Source organism: Gekko japonicus, unplaced genomic scaffold, assembly GCF_001447785.1.
Source record: "Gekko japonicus isolate JY-2015 unplaced genomic scaffold, Gekko_japonicus_V1.1 scaffold3911, whole genome shotgun sequence".
NCBI classification, from domain to species: Eukaryota; Metazoa; Chordata; class Lepidosauria; order Squamata; family Gekkonidae; genus Gekko; species Gekko japonicus.
Window position 1 is genome coordinate 1597 of NW_015160344.1, and position 17651 is coordinate 19247.

At 47.0% G+C, this 17651-nt stretch overlaps 1 protein-coding gene across 1 annotated transcript in view; it reads left to right on the forward strand.

Moving 5' to 3' along the window:
* The first annotated feature begins 1013 nt into the window (after positions 1 to 1013).
* Positions 1014 to 17651, forward strand: part of TMEFF2 (transmembrane protein with EGF-like and two follistatin-like domains 2) — a 79713-nt gene continuing 63075 nt past the window's right edge. The window contains exons 1-4 of the mRNA XM_015417370.1: positions 1014 to 1037; positions 1954 to 2111; positions 4791 to 4939; positions 8438 to 8497. Of these exons, the coding sequence (XP_015272856.1) occupies positions 1014 to 1037; positions 1954 to 2111; positions 4791 to 4939; positions 8438 to 8497 (391 nt within the window). The remainder of the gene's footprint in view (positions 1038 to 1953; positions 2112 to 4790; positions 4940 to 8437; positions 8498 to 17651) is intronic.

The following is a 17651-nucleotide window of genomic DNA, read 5'->3' on the forward strand; positions in this document are numbered from 1 at the left end:
AAGAAATTTATTTGTCATTGCGTTTTTTTTTTTTTTTTTTTAAAAATGTTGCTTTGGCAGCAGCTGCCAACACAGCGCAAGGATCTACACCAGGGGTGGCCAGACTGTGGCGCGGGAGCTGCACGCGGCTCCCGGCAGGGCGGCCGGAGAAGTTAAACGTCATTAGCGAACAAATAACATAGGACAAATAAGTATCATTATCAATATCTGCTTCTACCGCTTTTGTTATTTTTGGCAGTCTCGTTTAATGTTAATAAAAAAGCAAATTTGCATATCATTTATTTATAACATCAGATTGTTTATATGGTTTTACCCAGTGGTCATTTCCTGCAGGAGTGCACAGGAGCAGAGCTCCGGCAGTAAAGAGCCCAGTGGCCGGCCACATGTAACAAGCCCCACCCCCTGCTCCCAGTAGCCCTCAGTCACAGCAAGAAGCAGCCAGGTAAGTTGCAGAGCTTCCCCCGGCCCCCTGGTCCAAAACAGTAAGTGGCACCTTTAAGACCAAGTTTTATGCAGGTACAAGCTCTCCTTCCTCTGCGAGGATAGAGGTTCCCCCCACCCAATAGTTAGCAATCGAGCCTGAGTGGTGGGTGTTGCCTTCTGACACACTTCCTGTGATGTCAGGGGGTGTGGTATATGCAAATTAGTTGTGCTAATGAGTTATGCTAATGAGCTCCTGCACCTCTTTTTCTGCGAAATGACCCATGGTTACCTATATTATAATTCCAGACATTGCAGTCCACAGTTTAAGAGTGGCATTTATTGCTTTTCGCTTTCAATCCATACCCACTGAAGTGCTGCTTGGAAGGTCTACCAACAAACCACAGGAACAGTATGTTTGTGTGTGTGTGTCTGTGTGTGTGTGTGTGTGTGGTACCACAGCGGAAGATCTATTTCATTACATCATGGTCTGTCCTTTATACTCAGACCTAAGAAGCAGATTCCTATCTGCAATTTTAAGCCAGTTTTACAACTTACCTGACAATGAAAAGTCGGTTTTCCTCTTGTCGGACATGTATCCCCTGGTTACTCGCAAGGTAGCGCTTTTTGCGCTTGCAGCCAGAAAAGTTAGCTCCAAAGTGGTTTCTTCTTGTATAACATAGAGCTACAAAACCAGTAGCATAGCTTCTGTGATTTTAAAACTTTGATTGTTTTATTGTTGAAACGTTATACAGTCTTATTTTGAAGGCATTGTTTTTAGAACAGTACTTTCGAACCTTAAATTCATATTGTGTATATTTTATATTGTAACGGCCTACAGCCATATGCAATAAATTTACTTACTACTACTATATTATAATTGTTTTTAGGTTTTATCCTTTGTAAGCCGCCCTGAGCCTGCTTCGGCAGAGAGGGCAGAGTAAAAATAGAATGAATGAATGAATAAATAAATAAATAAATAAATAAATCTTTCATATTATAAAGCTAATTTGGGGTGACCACACTCGATGCACTCCCTCAGCCATAGGCTGAGGCGGCCGCCACTCACGCCAGGGACGTCGGCCACTGGCTGCAGTCTCTGCCCCCGCCCACAGAGTGAACTGCCCCCGCTGGAGTGAACGTGCCCTGCGATTCGAAGAGAGAGCTGCTTTGGCGTGGCCACGCTCGATGCGCTCCCTCAGCTGTAGCCTGAGCCAGCCACCACTCACACCGGGGACGCTGGCCACTGGCCGCAGTCTCTGACACCCGCCCACAGATGCTGTGCCGGGGTGAACATGCCCTGCAATTTGAAGACACCATGGCGGAATCTCACCCCACCACCCAAAAAGCCGCTGTGTCTGCCCTCTCCCAAGCGTCCATAGCCAGCCAGGCTGCGCACAGCCCGATGACAGATGGTCCGCACGTGCTACTGGGGGGGGGCATGGCCCGAACCTGCCACCGCCACTTGAACCTGAACGTGTGTTGCCGCCCAACCTCCGTGCAATCTGATGATGGGCGTCCCAGCCGTTCCAGTGGGGGGGGCTCACCCCGATCCTGCCGCCGCCCTCACCCGAGCCCGGCTACAGGCTCCTGGCTGCCCTGCATCCAGACGACGGCTGCACCACCCACTCAAGTGTGGGGGAGCCACCTCTGGCCACGCCTGATCCTGCTGCCGCCATCGCCGACTACACGCAACTGGCTGGCATCTCACTGGGCAGGAGCCACTGCACCACCTGCCCCGAGGTCACCCAGCCACTCCCTCACCCCCTGACTCTGGGGGGGGTCGCATGGGGGGAGAGATCGGGAGACTGGGGGCGCCTCCGTCGCACCATGCTAGGGCCCATTTGTCTTCCTTCACAATGGGCTTTGCTCCTAGTAAATAAATATTTGTAATATTTGTTCATGTCATGCGGCTCCCAAACATCTGACATTTAATATATGTGGCTTTTAGATTAAGCAAGTTTGGCCACCCCCGATCTACACTGCGTTAAGCTCTGGCAATCATTTTGTGGCTGGCTCCGACTCCTGAAGCAGCCATTTTGGGGCTGCGCCCTCCATAAAGTGTCAGAATTCCAAATGGGCCCAAAAGCTCAAAAAAGTTGGGGACCCCTGGTCTATCATATTAAGTACAGTTTAGTCATGCTTACCTTATTTATTTTTTATTTACCTACTTACATTATATAGTTTGCCTTAATTTACTTACTTACATTATTTCTATAGTCTGCCTTTCTCACTGCTTTTATTGCCGAGACACGGCAGAGTACACAGTGTAAATCAGCGCAATCACTAGGATGATACCTCTAATAAGCAATGTAACAGGACTAGGAATTGCAGGATTTTGAAACAGCTGTTGTCTGAACATAGCATTGGTGTTAAATGTGGCACATCAAACTCGGCAATACATGGTATCATATCTGTGGAAACACTGTGTGTTTTCCTGGACCAATTTGTTATGATGTAGCCCTTTTTCTTTTTTAAGAAGGAGATTGGATTTATACTTTGCCCCTCATTTGGAGTCTCAGAGCGCCTTACAATCTCCTTCCCTTCCTCTCCCCACAACAGACACCCTGTGAGGTAGGAGAAGGGCCATGGATCAGTTTGGTGTAGTGGTTAAGTGTGTGGACTCTAATCTGGAATGACCGGGTTTGATTCCCCACTCTTCCATATGCAGCTGCTGGATGACCTTGGACAAGCCATAGTTCTGTCAGAGCTGTTCTCTCAAGGACAGTCCTTGAAAGAGCTCTCTCAGCCCCATGTACCTCACAGGGTGTCTGTTGTAGGGAGGGGAAGGGGAAGGAGTTTGTAAACCGCTCTGAGACTCCGAGTGAAGTAAATCCAATCTCTTCTTCTTCTTCAGTGGTAGAGCATCTACTTTGCATGCAGAAGGTCCTGTGTTCAATCCCTCGTACTTCCAGTTTCAAGGATCAGGTAGTAGGCAATATGGGGAATATAACCAATAAAGGAATTAGGGCTCACTGATTCAGCAACTACAATTGAAAAAACAGATTAGGTAGATTGACTACAATAGCTCTATTCTTCATGCTTTGGTGGGGGGTTGTATTTTTGATATGTGCATGTGTGTGCACCTGGAAGTCATGGCGACCCCTGATGACTGACCCCTACTGGGGGCATAGAGAATATTCAAAGAGGTGGCTGAATAAAGCCCGCCCCCACCTCCCAACTGATGGTATTCCAAGGAGGTCTCCCATCCAAGTACTTGCCAGAGTCGACCCTGCTTAGCTTCCGAGACCTTATGAGAGCGGCTTGCCTGGGCTATCGAGGTCAGGGTGTTCTACTCTTCATGCTCAAAGAGTTTGTTCTTCACAATTTTTTGGAATACTTCCCCTGATTCTCTTCCCTCCTGTGCTTATCATCTGACTTCACCTGGTCTTCTTGAGGCTTTTACTCTGGCTAGAAGGAATGGCCATTCGAGAATGGTTATGACGAGAGGCCGTTTTTTGCATCTGCCCTACTCTGGCAGAATTTGCTCTTGCTCCCTTGGTAAAATCGATTCAATTGCTCATATTTTATCGGAATGCCCTCTATATCCTAATCTACGATGCCATTTTATTCTACTGCGGACGGTGAATTTCAATGATGCTAATCCAAGCAGGGGGGTCCCCTTCCTACTCTAGATCAAAACCCTAACATAACCTTGGACGCTGCAAAAAAATTTAATTCCTTTTGTCCTTTGGGAAATAAACAGAGATTATAAATGAAATTTCAGATTGTTGTACTGCTCAAAGCATTGAGTTATAGAGCTTTTATTGGAGAAAGGAAAGGAAAGCCCTTTCACTGCCTCAGACCCTGGAGAGACGTTGCCAGTCCAACTGGGCAATACCAACCTTGATATGCCAGTGACAGTTTCATGTATGTACGCTGGAGGAGGAGGAGGAGGAGGAGGAGATTGGATTTATATCCCACCCTTCACTACCCGGAGGAGTCTCAGAGTGGCTTACAATCTCCTTTCCCTTCCCCTCCCCACAACAGACACCCTGTGAGGCAGGTGGGGCTGAGAGAGCTCTTTCAAGAACTGCTCTTTCCAGAACAGCTCTGAGAGAACTTGTGACTGGCCCAAGGTCATACCAGCCACTGCATGTGGAGGAGTGGGGAATCAAACCCGGCTCTCCCAGATTAGAGTCCGTGCTCCTAACCACTACACCAAACTGGCTCTCATGTGGGTACATGCTTATCCCTTGTCTCCGCTTTCATTCTACTGTATAGGGTAAATGAAGACCAAAGTTTCAAGCATTTTATTAACATTTTTACAAGGTGTTTATACTGTGCAGGAGAGGGAGGATTTTCCTTTCATTGATCATTAGTGGATTTTTAAAGTTTTTACATTAGACCTGTTTCTCTCTTTTTCCCAGGTGTGTGTGCAACATCGACTGTTCTCAAACCAACTTCAATCCTCTCTGTGCTTCCGACGGGAAATCTTACGACAACGCATGTCAGATCAAAGAAGCCTCATGCCAGAAACAGGAGAAGATTGAAGTCATGTCTTTGGGGAGATGCCAAGGTAATGCCTCCAGAAGAATTCATTTCAGAGAGTCGTCCCTTCCGTCCATCCTTCCTTCCCCATCACCTACCACCTGATCCTTTTAACTGGAGATGCCGGGGATCAGACCTGGGACCTTCTGCATGCCAAGTTGAGGCTCTTCCACTGAGCCAGGGACCCCACCTGACATAGTTCCTGAGGATGGGTAATGGAAGCGTGACACGGACACGTCCCCTATCTTTTTATGCACAGTTTTGTTTCAGAATATCTGAAATGGAAACCAGGCTTTGAATGCAAGTCTGCCTCACTTAATGGGGCAAAGGTAAATGTTCCCCTTGCTCGAAAGCCAGTCGAGTCCGACTCTAGGGTTGCAGTGCTCATCTCCGTTTCAAAGCCGAAGAGCCAGCACTGTCCGAAGACGTTTCCGTGGTCATGTGGCTGGCACGACTAAACACCAAGGCGCATGGAACGCTGTTACCTTTCCACCAAAGCGGTACCTCTTTATCTACTTGCAATTTCTTGCTTTCGAACTGCTAGGTTGGCAGGAGCTGGAACTAGAGACGGGAGCTCACTCCGTCATGCAGCACTTGGGTCTCGAACTGCTGAACTACCGACCTTCCGGTCTGCAACTCAGCATCTTAACCTCTGAGCCACTGCAGCCCCTACTGGGGAGAAAGGCAGGGTTTAAATGAAGTAAAATAAACAAATTCTAAATTAAAATCTGCAGCTCAGCATTTCGTAATCCAATACATCACCTGGAAAAAGGAGAAATAGTGCGAAGGAGATGAATAACTTGTCTTAGTACTGAATTTCGATCTCAGTACCTGGCTGGAACTGTACGTGGAAGGAAGCTCTGACAAACAGAAGGAAAGCCTCTGAAATGCCAAGCGGTTACCTTCCACTCTTCCTTCTTAATCTTCCATCTATATTGCCTGCGGTAGAGATTCCGTGGCTGCCATTTTTTTCCTCATGCAATCTCCTCTGGATACATAATTCTAGAGGTGGATGGTTCATTCCCCACAATCGGATGATGTGTCAGATGCCCTCTTAAATTAAGGAAATATTCACTCGGGGGATAGGACGAGTTTTTTGGAAAGTCATTTTATCATGTAAACTTCTTGATCCTTCCCCACCCCCGGTGCACTGTGTTAAAATTTAGGCTACCATGATCAAAAATAAATAAATTGCAATTCAGCGCTGGAGAAAATTCACACCTTGAGACCAGTGTTCCCTCTAAGCTGAGTTAATGTGAGCCAGCTCACAGTTTTTTCGCCTCCAGCTCACACGTTTTTGTCTTCGCTCAGGAAGGGACGGCTCCAGAGCAAACTAATTCATGCAGTAGCCAAATTGCTCGCTCACCACTTTCATGCCAGCAGCTCACAACCTAGGATTTTTGCTCACAGGACTCCACAGCTTAGAGGGAGCATTGCTTGAGACAGCTCCAGCAATCAGCTTTTAACTGTTTCTCTAGCAGTTAACGGAGGCTTCTGATAAGTTTCGCTTCCTCCTTCAGTTTCTCGTGCGTTGAGCCAGTGACATCTAGTGTGCCTCGATGCTAAATTCTGTTTTACTCCTCTGTATAATTTTAATAATCAGGCATTCGCGTTGTTTTCATAACTCCTCTTAACGTATTTATTTTTTAAAATCCCATGGCAACACAAAATATGTAATTTTCCAATTTTGTCATGTTGCTGCTCAAAATAGCGTATATTTGCTGATGAAATAATTAATATTATTTAAACAGTCAAGTGCTGTCAGTGTGACTGGAGAGATTCTGCAAAACCCTGCACAGTAACTCGCAGGAAGATTTCCATTGGGAGACTACAGACCAGTAGCTTTTGGTCCTAGGGCTCACCCAAGCATTCAATGACACGTGGTATAGTCCTCACAAGATTCTTCCACTTCAGATGATAACCTACCTATTTGAATATGCACCTATATTAGGGTTGCCAGTCCCCTGACGTAGGCGGGGGTTTGTCTGCATTCGAGGCCTCCAATCCACTAGCCCCAATCTGGCCCACAGGGGAACCCCGCCCCCCAAAGTACCCTGTTAGTGCCAACATGCCCAGCGCAATGATGTCACATGGAAGTGACATCATCACACAGGGCACGTTGTGGGGGGACACTCTATTGCTCAAGAAAAAAACCTCTATGGTTACCATTCCTTCCAAGATCCCAGACGAAGAGAGGGAACACACACCCCCACCGGCAGCCAGGTAACACCTGGTAACCCTAATCTATATTAATACCACTCTGCATGTTCTAGCTTTGGGGTGAATTGAAGGCATGTTCAAAAATGTAGATCTTCCCCCTTAATTCTACAAAGCTACACAAAAATTATAATTAATAATTACCATATGGCATTGGGTAGTATAGCCAGGAGATCCTAGGATTGTCTGGCAGCCTTCAATTCTACCTCTTTAGCGTTATGCCCCACTAGGTGGCGAGCTGGACTTATTTTGGGGCTGAGAGAGCTCTGAAAGAGCTGTAACTGACCCAAGGTCACCCCATGTGGAGGAGTGCAGAATCGAACCCGGTTCTCCAGATTAGAGTCCATCACTCTTAACCACTGTACTACAATGGTTCTCGAAGCGACGCAGTCTTGGAAGGACTTTACCACATGCATCATTAACTATTTGAGCAGACCCTTATTTGATTTATAGTTCATTTCAGGGAGTAGCTGCATCTGTCTGTAGTAGGAGGTCAAGATTCTAGTCCAGTAGTACCTTAAAGACCACCAAGTTCCAGGTGTCATGGGCTGGGGTGCCAGTCAAGGGGAGTCCAGAACAAGCCAAGGTCAGGAGCCAAGAAGACAGTGCAGAGTCCAAAGCCAAGCCAGGGCTAGGAGCCAGGAACACAGAGCCAAGTCCAAAGGTCTAGGTACAAGAGCCAGAGTGGATGCTAGCAACATGAAGCTGACTTGTTGCTTCCACGAAGAGTACTGCCCAGAGTGTGGAGTTAAATGCTGCTACCAATTAGCCAGCTGCACCATCGGCCAGGCTCCTGATAGAACTCTGGGCTGGCCGAGTGTCTCCCTTGTAGCCTGGCCTCTCTTTGCCTGGTTGCTAAGTTTTGCTGCAGTCGCTCCCTTAAACGAGTCACACGTGGGGGTGAGTCAAGAGGACTTTCAGCTTGCAGTTCTTCCTTCTTAACTGGGCCAGGTGTGAAGACTGCTGTTGCAGGCACTTGCCAGCTATCCTCCTCTGCTGCTTCAGAGGGGCCAGCTGTGGTTTCTGCAGGCTCTGTCAGCTCATCCCCATCCCTGCCCATGACACCAGGGGATGAGCTTTGGAGAGTCAGAGGGTATCTGACGAAGTGAGCTTTGAGTCCTGAAGGCTTATACACTGGAAATCTTATTGGTCTTTAAGGTACTACGGGATTCAGATCTTGATTTGTAGGGTGTCTTGATGGGAGGGCTGTCATGACTTATGAGTGCAAGATTCGCCAAAGGATTTAACAAGGGTTAGGAAGTGGAGAGAAAAACCAATGAAGCAACATACATTTCTTTGTTTCCTTCAGACAATGCAACTACGACCACGAAGACAGAAGATGGACATTATGCAAGAACAGATTATGCAGGTAAATTTCCACTTCACTATATAACCAGTGCAGAGGAAAAGGTCAAGATGCAGCCGGGAGGGGGGACAGGGAGGTCAAGGTTGCTTCAGCCATATTTACAAAAAGTGGAACCCTGGGTAGGTATGTCTTTAATTCTCTGTATGAAAAGATAGATGTCATTGTTTTAAGTAGGATTTAGACCTTTAATTAATGAGCTGGTGCGATTAACTGTTGCGGATTAAAGTCCTCTTCCCCGTTCACCCCAGTTAATGGCTGAATCCAATGAAGCAAAGACCAGAGCCTTTGAATGTCATTAATCTAAATATATGCAATTGAAAGGAAACTGAGAATTGGTTTTCCTGTCGAGCTTGTGTACAAAGGTGACAAACCATCCTGTTCTTGCACTCTTTGAGGGCAAAAGTTGGTACCGGATGACTCTCAGCTTTTGTTTAAAGGATGGAGTAATTTGACTTGCATTGCTGTAGCACCAAACTTGGGTGGGGGGGGTTAGTGCAGAGTACATCTGCCCCCAGTTATTGCTTCCCTGTGATAAGAGGAACTGCAGGACACTGAAGCTGTCAGTGTTCAGGTGAAGTCATCCTCTGAAAGGCTTTTAAACCTGGCTCCTCCATAGTACTGATGGGGATTGAACTTGTTTGTTTGACCAAGCTGTTTGGGCTGTGATTGACAGTGGAGTGAGCAAAGGTCTTCTGTTTGCAAATGTGACAAAAAAGAGAAATGTTGAGGATGGCTATCCCTTATTCATGAGTGGCCATGGTTGTTCTGTAAATCGTGATACCGGTACTGATGGGCTTTGAACTTGTTTGTTTTATGAAACTGTTTGGGTTGTGATTTGCGCTGGCCTAATATTTTCTGTTTGCATCTGTGATGGAAAGAGGAATGTTGACAATAGCTTATCCAGTGGTTGTTTTTTTTTTGTTTTTTAAAGTCTGCATTATCCCGTGGGCCTGAGGGTCTTTGAACTTGTTTGTCATATGAAGCTATTTGGCCTGTGGTTTACAGTTGTGCTGACCAATAGGTTCTGTTTGCAAGTGTGAGAAAATGAGAAATGTTGACGATGGCTATCCCTGACCCATGAGAGTTTCTTACGTTGTGAATTATCCCAGTTTCTTAGCTGTTGTAGATTTTCCTGAAAGAAAAATGGTAGGCAGGTAATTTATATCTACTCCAGAAGGTGGGGGGTAGGGCTGAGTCATTATCTGGTTGGAGTTCCCCAGGCTGTGAACATGCTAATGGAGGAGCTTTCCTGAGGAGGTTCTTTTGTGTATGGATTGTCTGATAGTGACTCAGCCCTACCCCACCTTCCTGAGTCGATATAAGTTACCCGCCTACCATTTTTCTTCTCACCTTGACACAGAGAGTACTCTGTCTTTCTGTGTTATACCTCTGAGGATTCCAGTCACAGCTATTTGTGAAGTGTAAGGTCCTACAATGCCAAGACCACGGCCAGACAGCCCGGAAAATCTACAACAGCTAATGAACTCCGGCCGTGAAAGCCTTTGGCAACATATTATCCCAGTTTCCTTTCTTCAGGATCCCCAGAAATGTCACGTTACAGAAGTTACAATATTTCAATTGAGTCATTTCTAGTGCATCAAAATAATCAGTTAATAGCAAGAACAATCAGAGATTAAAAATCCATTTGTCGGTCAACAAGCGCTTCCTTTAAATCTAATGCCTCTTTCGGTTGAGACGAGTGAGCTGTGCCAGCTTTGCATGAATGCAGGTTAATCCGGGCAGCATCACATACTATATTTTTTTAAGAGAGAGAGAGAGAGAGAGAGATCAGCATTTCGTGAAGTTGAAACCAATAATTCCCTGTCGTTCTTTTCAGGCTGATAGATCCAGACGGGTTGTCTGTAGCAGTAGAAAAGAGCAAGAGTCCAGGAGCACCTTAAAGACTAACAAAATTTGTGGCAGGGTATAGGGTTGCCATCCCTCCAATGGGGGTGGGGGCCCCCCGATTGTGGGGGCCCAAATTCACCACCAGCCGGCTGGCTGGCTGGCTGGCGAGGGACCCCTGCCCCCAAAGAACCCCGGCGCTCACGACGTGCTCAGCGCAATTATGTCACCCGGAGGTGACGTCGTCACGCTGGGCACATCGTGCGGGGGACGTTCTAGCGTTTGTCTAAAAACTCTGTGGTGACCATAGAGTTTTTGGGCAATTGCTAGAGCTTCCCCTGCACAACATGCCCGACACAATGATGTCATTTCCGGGTGATGTCATCACGACGTACATGCTTTGCGTGTGCACAAGAAGATCCTGAGAAGCAGCATGGAGCACCTGCTGGCAGACAGTAAGCACCTGGAAACCTTAGCAGGGTATGAGCTATATGAAGATGTGAGCCGTGACTCACAAAAGCTCATACCATGCCACAAATTTGGTTAGTCTTTAAGGTGCTAGTGGACTCTTGCAGCGGGGTTTTGAGAGCCAGTTTGGTGTAGCAGTTAGGAGCACAGCCTCTAATCTGGGAGAACCAGGTTTCACTCCCCACTCCTCCACATGCAGCTGCTGGTGTGACCTTGGGTCAGTCACAAGTTCTCTCAAAGCTGTTCTCTCACAAGCATTTCTCAAAAGAGCTCTCTCAGCCCCACAGGGTACCCATTGTGGGGAGAGGAAGGGAAGGAGATTGTATGTCACTCTGGGACTCCAAGTGAAGGGCAGGGTATAAATCCAACTCTTATTATAATTATTCTACTTTTCAGGCTGTTCGTGTCTTCAGAGCTAGCAGGCGTTAGCATTAAAGCAGGCCAGCATCTGAATGCAAAGTTAATGAGATATTTTAAGAACAGATTTCTGCCCCTTGTTAATGATAAATGGCTTTAATTTATTTAGAAACTCCAGTGAAGCATCATCCTTGTCCAGGCTTAATATAGGATTCTGAAATATAATAGATGTGTAAATGTTATTTAAGGTTTACCAAATGTTTGGGAGGGGTCTCTTTTTTTTATGTGTTTTCCCCAAAGGATTGATTTGCAAGGATTTAAGAATCCTTGCAAATTAATCCTCCGGGGAAGCAGGTAAATAAATAAATAAATAAATAAATATATATTTGTGCAAATTTTCACCGCTTGACTTCAGAAGTGTGAATGGGAATACTCGAAGCATTATCATGTAAGAACACGGCAACGGGACTGTATAATTGCTTCGGCCTGTGATTCCCTTTGTACGGCAGGAAGGGCGCTTTTGTGCAAGTGAACCCTTTTCACCGTGGAAAAGGCTTTGAAGCGGCCAGCACTTGGCTTCTGCCCTTGACGGGCCGCACAATGGGAGACGACGGCGTACCCCATTGGTTGGCATGTCTTGAGATTTCCACTTACGAAGATTTTGCTGGCCCTGTAAGGCAGTGCAGTGCTTTTCCACCCGCCTGCTAGGCATGGTGTGAATAAACAACAAGATGAGTGCAGGCAGAAACATCTCAACACATGCTCTGAAAATGCTTCCCCCACTTAAAATATATGTGTTTACGGTTGCCGGGTCTCCTTGCCATCATTTGTTGTTGTTCAGTCGCACAGTCGAGTCCCATTCTTCGCGACCCCATGGACCAGATCACACCAGGCCCTCCTGTCCTCCATCATCCTCCGGAGTTTGCTTAATTTCATGTCCGTTGCATCAATAACACTGTCTCGCCATCTCATCCTTTGCTGTCCCCGTCTTCTTTGACCTTCAATCTTTCCCAGCATCAGGGTCTTCTTCTCCAGTGAGTGCTCCCTTCTCATTGGGTGGCCAAAGTATTTGAGCTTCAGCTTCAGTACCTGGCTTTCCAGGGAACAGTCAGGGTTGGTTTCCTTTAGGGTTGACTGATCTGATCTCCTTGCAGTCCAAGGGACTCTCAACTGTCTTCTCCAGCACCATTATCTGAAAGCATCTATTCTTTGGCTTCGAAAGCCTTCCTTATGGTCCAACTCTCGCAGCCATACAGTACTACTGGGAATACCATTGCTTTGACCACACAGACTTTTGTTGGCAGGGTGATGTCTCTACTTTTTATTATGCTGTCTAGGTTTCTCACCATCATGGTGAAGGGGATTTGGGGGGGTGTTCCAGGGGTGCACAACGTCCCTAACAGGATAACGTGACATCATTGCATCGGCGACATTGCATGCGATGCTCTGGTTTTGGGGCAAAATACTATGCCTTTTTCTTTTCTTTTCTTTTCTTTTTTTGCTTCAAGACAACAGAGTTTGCCCCCAAACCAGAGGGTTGTTGTGCAACGCCCCCAGTGCAATGACATCACCCGGAAGTGACATCATTGCATTGGGGGCCTCCTGCGACAACATCTGTGTTTGGGGCTGGGGTTTCCCCCATCGGCCAGCGGTCCAGCAGCAAATCGAAGCCCCCCAAAGCAGGGGAGCTCCCGCTGGGACCTGGGGGCTGATAATACCACCACCACGTAGCCAAGTAGTCCAGAAAGGAATAGAAAACTGTAAATCGCCATCTGGGATTTTATTCTGGTCTTATTCTTATTAACTCTATTGGATTTTTTAAAAAAATGTATTTTGTTTTATGGTCCACGGCGGAAGTGATGTCGCCACAACACCGGCGACATAGCTTGGGCCTGCCTCCTGTTCCTAGTAAGTTCCGCCCCTGATTGGCAGCAGGGGGCAGGGTCTGGTGTGGGGGGAGATCCCCCACTATGAGTGGGGGGCTAGCAACCCTACAGGGAACTGATCTCTGTAGGACTCGAGATTCCTTGGAATCCCAGGCCCCACTTGGAGGTTGGCAACTCTTTAAAATACTCTAGGTGGCTTAGGGTTGCCAGGTCTCCCCTGGTCCCCGGTGGGGGGGGTAAGATTGCCAGATCCAAGTCGGAAAACCCCTGGAGATTTGGGGATGGAGCCTGGAGAGGGCAGGGACCTCATTGGGGCACAGGGCCACAGAGCCCCCCCCCCAATCTTCCATTTCCTCCAGGGGAGCTGATCTCTTTAGCCTGGGGATGAGGTGTAATTCCAGGGGATCCCCAGGTCCCACATGGAGGCTGGCAACCCTACTGGATCCAGCAACTCCTACCCTGACATAAGGAGCTTTCCTTTGCTGGAGGACGTCTCCTTGGTTCTGGGAAGGGAATCATTGGATCCAAGCGATTACGGGTTGATCCAGCTAGGTATGCAGTCATTCCTGCCCAGTTCCCCTCCTTATCACTCACGCCCCATCCCATATTGCCTTTTGTCCATGCAGGTCCTAGGGGTTCTTTCCTCACTAGACCTTAAATCCTAGTTCAGCCCTGTCCCCGAACTTACATTCTACACTACACGCGACTTCACCCCTGTAATTATCTCGGGGTATTTTTACATTCCACACTACACGCGAATTCACCCCTGTAATTATCTCGGGGTATTTTTACATTCCACACTACACGCGAATTCACCCCTGTAATTATCTCGATTTTTACATTCTACACTACACGCGAGTTCACCCCTGTAATCATCTCGGGGTATTTTTACATTCTACACTACACTCGAGTTCACCCCTGTAATTATATCAGGGTATTTTTACATTCTACACTACACGCGAGTTCACCCCTGTAATTATCTCGGGGTATTTTTACATTCTACACTGCACGCAAATTCACCCCTGTAATTATCTCGGGGTATTTTTACATTCTACACTACACTCAAGTTCACCCCCGTAATTATCTCGGGGTATTTTTTGTTTCCACATTACATTGATGTCACCCCGGTTTCGCCCCACACTTGTCCCGGGATAAACGGATGCTGTTATGCTCGGGGATAAATGCAAGGTATTGTGATCCTTTCTGCACTTGGATCTCATCCCTAGTTGTATCAGAGTTCAACGCGCGACAAAATACCTTGCATTTATCCCCGAGCATAACAGCATCCGTTTATCCCGGGACAAGTGTGGGGCAAAAACGGGGTGACCTCAGTGTAATGTAGAAACAGAAAAATACTCTGAGATAATGACAGGGGTGGACTCAAATGTAGAATGCAGGTTCAGGGACAGGGTTGGACCAGGATTTAAGGTCTAGTGCAGATTTAAGGTCTAGTGCGGACTTAAGGTCTAGTGCGGAATCACCCATTGCCGCAAGTTGAACTCTGATAAAACCAGGGATGAGATCCAAGTGCGGAAAGGACCAAGATCTCCAGCATAGCCTTTCTTTGAGGTGGGTAGTCCGAGGGGATCGCCCGGTCCTTTTTCACCAGGTGAAAAGCCAGCTGGATCCAATCCTCTATTTGTATGCTCAGAAACTGAGACTTGGCAAGACGAGACTCAAGTAGGCACACGGCAATCTCATTGCAATATTCTGTTTCCAGCTGTGTTAACTAGACTGCCATTCAGAACAGGCGTGCCTAAAACTGTAGAAGTGCCTCTAGGTTTGCACACACAGCCGTTAAGGTATAACTGTCTAGGAGGGACACAGAAGTTAAAGGAATCCGTATTAAAACAGTGTCGACAACAGCAAAAAACAACCAACCCCCCACTTTGCAAATTATTAATCAGGAAGCAATAAAACCAAGGTTCACGAGAAGTTCATGCCTCGGTTTCGGAAACATTTACAAAACGCTATTCCGTACAAATTCGCCCCTCTCCCCATATCTGCAGTGCTGCTTTGATGGCATTTAGAGATTATTTTATGGATGCCTCCTGTATGCCTTAGCTCAGTGGATTTTAATGCCTCTCGTAATGCTGATTGCTGTGGGCAGAATAACAATTCCTCTCCGATAACATCCCTGGAACGAGCCCTTCGGATTACACGCTCGGAATGTATTAAAGGGGGTCCCTTAAAGGCTGTCTCTTTTTTTCTAATTGACAATTTGGGGGGGGGGAGGGAGAGATGTCTCCGTTTTTATTTCATTTGTATATTTTTATTGAATAACGTGAATTGCTTTTCCCAGGGAGGAGAGGGACCAACATGTAGGAATAACTGGTATTCCACCTGTTCCTGTTTACTTGGCTTGGGTTGGCAGCCCAATGTGTCTCCATGGAAGGCCATGTGCAGAGAGTGAGAGGACAAAGGTAGAAAGCCTATGCTGGCAACCCTCATGGACCAGTGCTGGTAGCCCATGGGGGAAGGGCAGAGGTGGAATTCCAGGGAACCATAGAGTTTTACTACTTTTAGGTGAATCCTAGAGCACCACACCCACACAATGACATCACTTCCGGGTTTTGCCCTGAAAGTGACATTGCGGTCTCCGTGTGATGCTGATTTCCACCATCCTTTGAGCAACAGCGGGAGCCAAATGCCCAGGAACAGGAAGGATGACATCACTTCCGAGTTTTGCCCTGAAAGTGACATTGCGGTGTCCGTGTGATGCTGATTTCCACCATCCATTGAGCAATAGCGGGAGCCAAATGCCCAGGAACAGGAAGCCTTCCACCAGAGCAGGAGAACTGTCAACATCTGGCATTTGGGTGGCCAACCTCCAGATGCGGGCTGGGGATCGCCAGTGACTGTTATGTATTGATATTACATTGGCCCTGATAGGATCGCCAGTGACTGTTACGTATTGATATTACATTGGCCCTGATCAGGCAATTTTACTTGTATTCTTAGGACCTTAACTGGAAGGTACATATTGGCAATATAACCATCGCCAATATATGTAACTGCTTCTGACACAAGGCCAGATACATTTGTGGCCCCACAAACATTTTTGTGTGTGTGTGTGCCCTTCAATTCCAGATTGGAACGTTCCATTTTTGGTCCTGTATCCATTGTTTACTGCCTTACAAGTGTAACAGGGGCTTTGTTGCATGTTGTATTCTGTACAATCTGACCTCTGGAGAAGGCTCTTGTGGGTCGAAACATGTCAAGTCATACCTGGGGTTTTTTTTGTGCATTTGTCACTTTGATTATTTTATGAGACTTCTCTTGGGCCCCTACAAGGTTTTTATATGTTTTTGAAATAAACACGTGTACTTTTGTCGATACCAATTGACGTTCTTAACTTTGAGCCCTTTACTAGTTTTCTAAACTTCCTTTGGAGGTTTTTGCTTGGTTGGTTTAGTTTTTCTTCCTCTCTCTTCGTGGGGACAGAGCTCAATACACCTGGGGGAAACGGCTGCTTTAGAGAGTGGGCTCCATGGCACTGAAGTCCCCCCCCCCAGATGGCACCTGCATTGGGCAAGGGGTTGGACTAGATGGCCTCCAGGGCCCCTTCTAACTCTGTGATTCTATGAACAGTCCGCCAGCATTCATTTTAGCAAACCTTTCTTTTAAAAGTTAATGACCGGTTCACCACCTCACCCAGCTTCTGATGTAGAGCCCAGATAGGTTTTTGTAGAGAAAAAAGGAATACAGCAGATAAAGAAAACACTTTGGCGCAAGGTCAAGTTCAGACAGTGACCCTTGTGAGAAGGGGGGGGGGTTGTAAGTACACAAGAGGAGCCCTGTATCGATTGGTGAAATGTTAAGACTAAGGGTGTGAGAAAAAGACAAAAGGCAGGAAAAAAGCAACCTGAAAATCAAGTCAGAGAGATGTCTGGTGTCTGGTTAGCACATGAACACACACTGGGAATTGAATTGCGGCCCAGGACAGAATGGCGGTTCCTCGTGACCATCTTTGGCAAGTGAGGAGTCCTCAGTATATAAAGAATTGATTTCAAGCCATTGCCGGGAGCTTCGCTTTTTAAGTGATTCATCCACAATTGGCTGTGCCTGAAAAAGATATTTTACACTGATATTGGTACCATTTTACATTTCTGTTAGTACAATTTTGACCATTGAAGAAGGCCCTTTGGGCCGAAACACGGTGGGTCCTTGGGTAACCTCTGTGCTGAGGGAGCAGTGGCTCAAGTGGTTAAGATGCTGAACTGCAAACCGGAAGCAGTTCAAGACCCGAGTGCCGCGGGACAGAGTGAGCTCCCGTCTCCGGTCCCAGCTCCTGCCAACCCAGCAGTTCGAAAGCAAGAAATTGCAAGTGGATAAATAGGTACCACTTCGGTGGGAAGGTAACAGCATTCCGTGCGCCTCGGTGTCTAGTCATGCCGGCCACATGACCACGGAAGCGTCTTCGGACAGCGCTGGCTCTTCGGCTTGAAAACAGAGATAAGCACTGCATCGAGAGCCAGTTTGGTGTGGTGGTCAAGTGCGCGGACTCTAATCTGGGAGAGCCGGGTTTGATTCCCCACTCCTCCACTTGCACCCGGCTGGATGGCCTTGGGCAAGCCGTAGTTCTGATAAGAGCTGTCCTT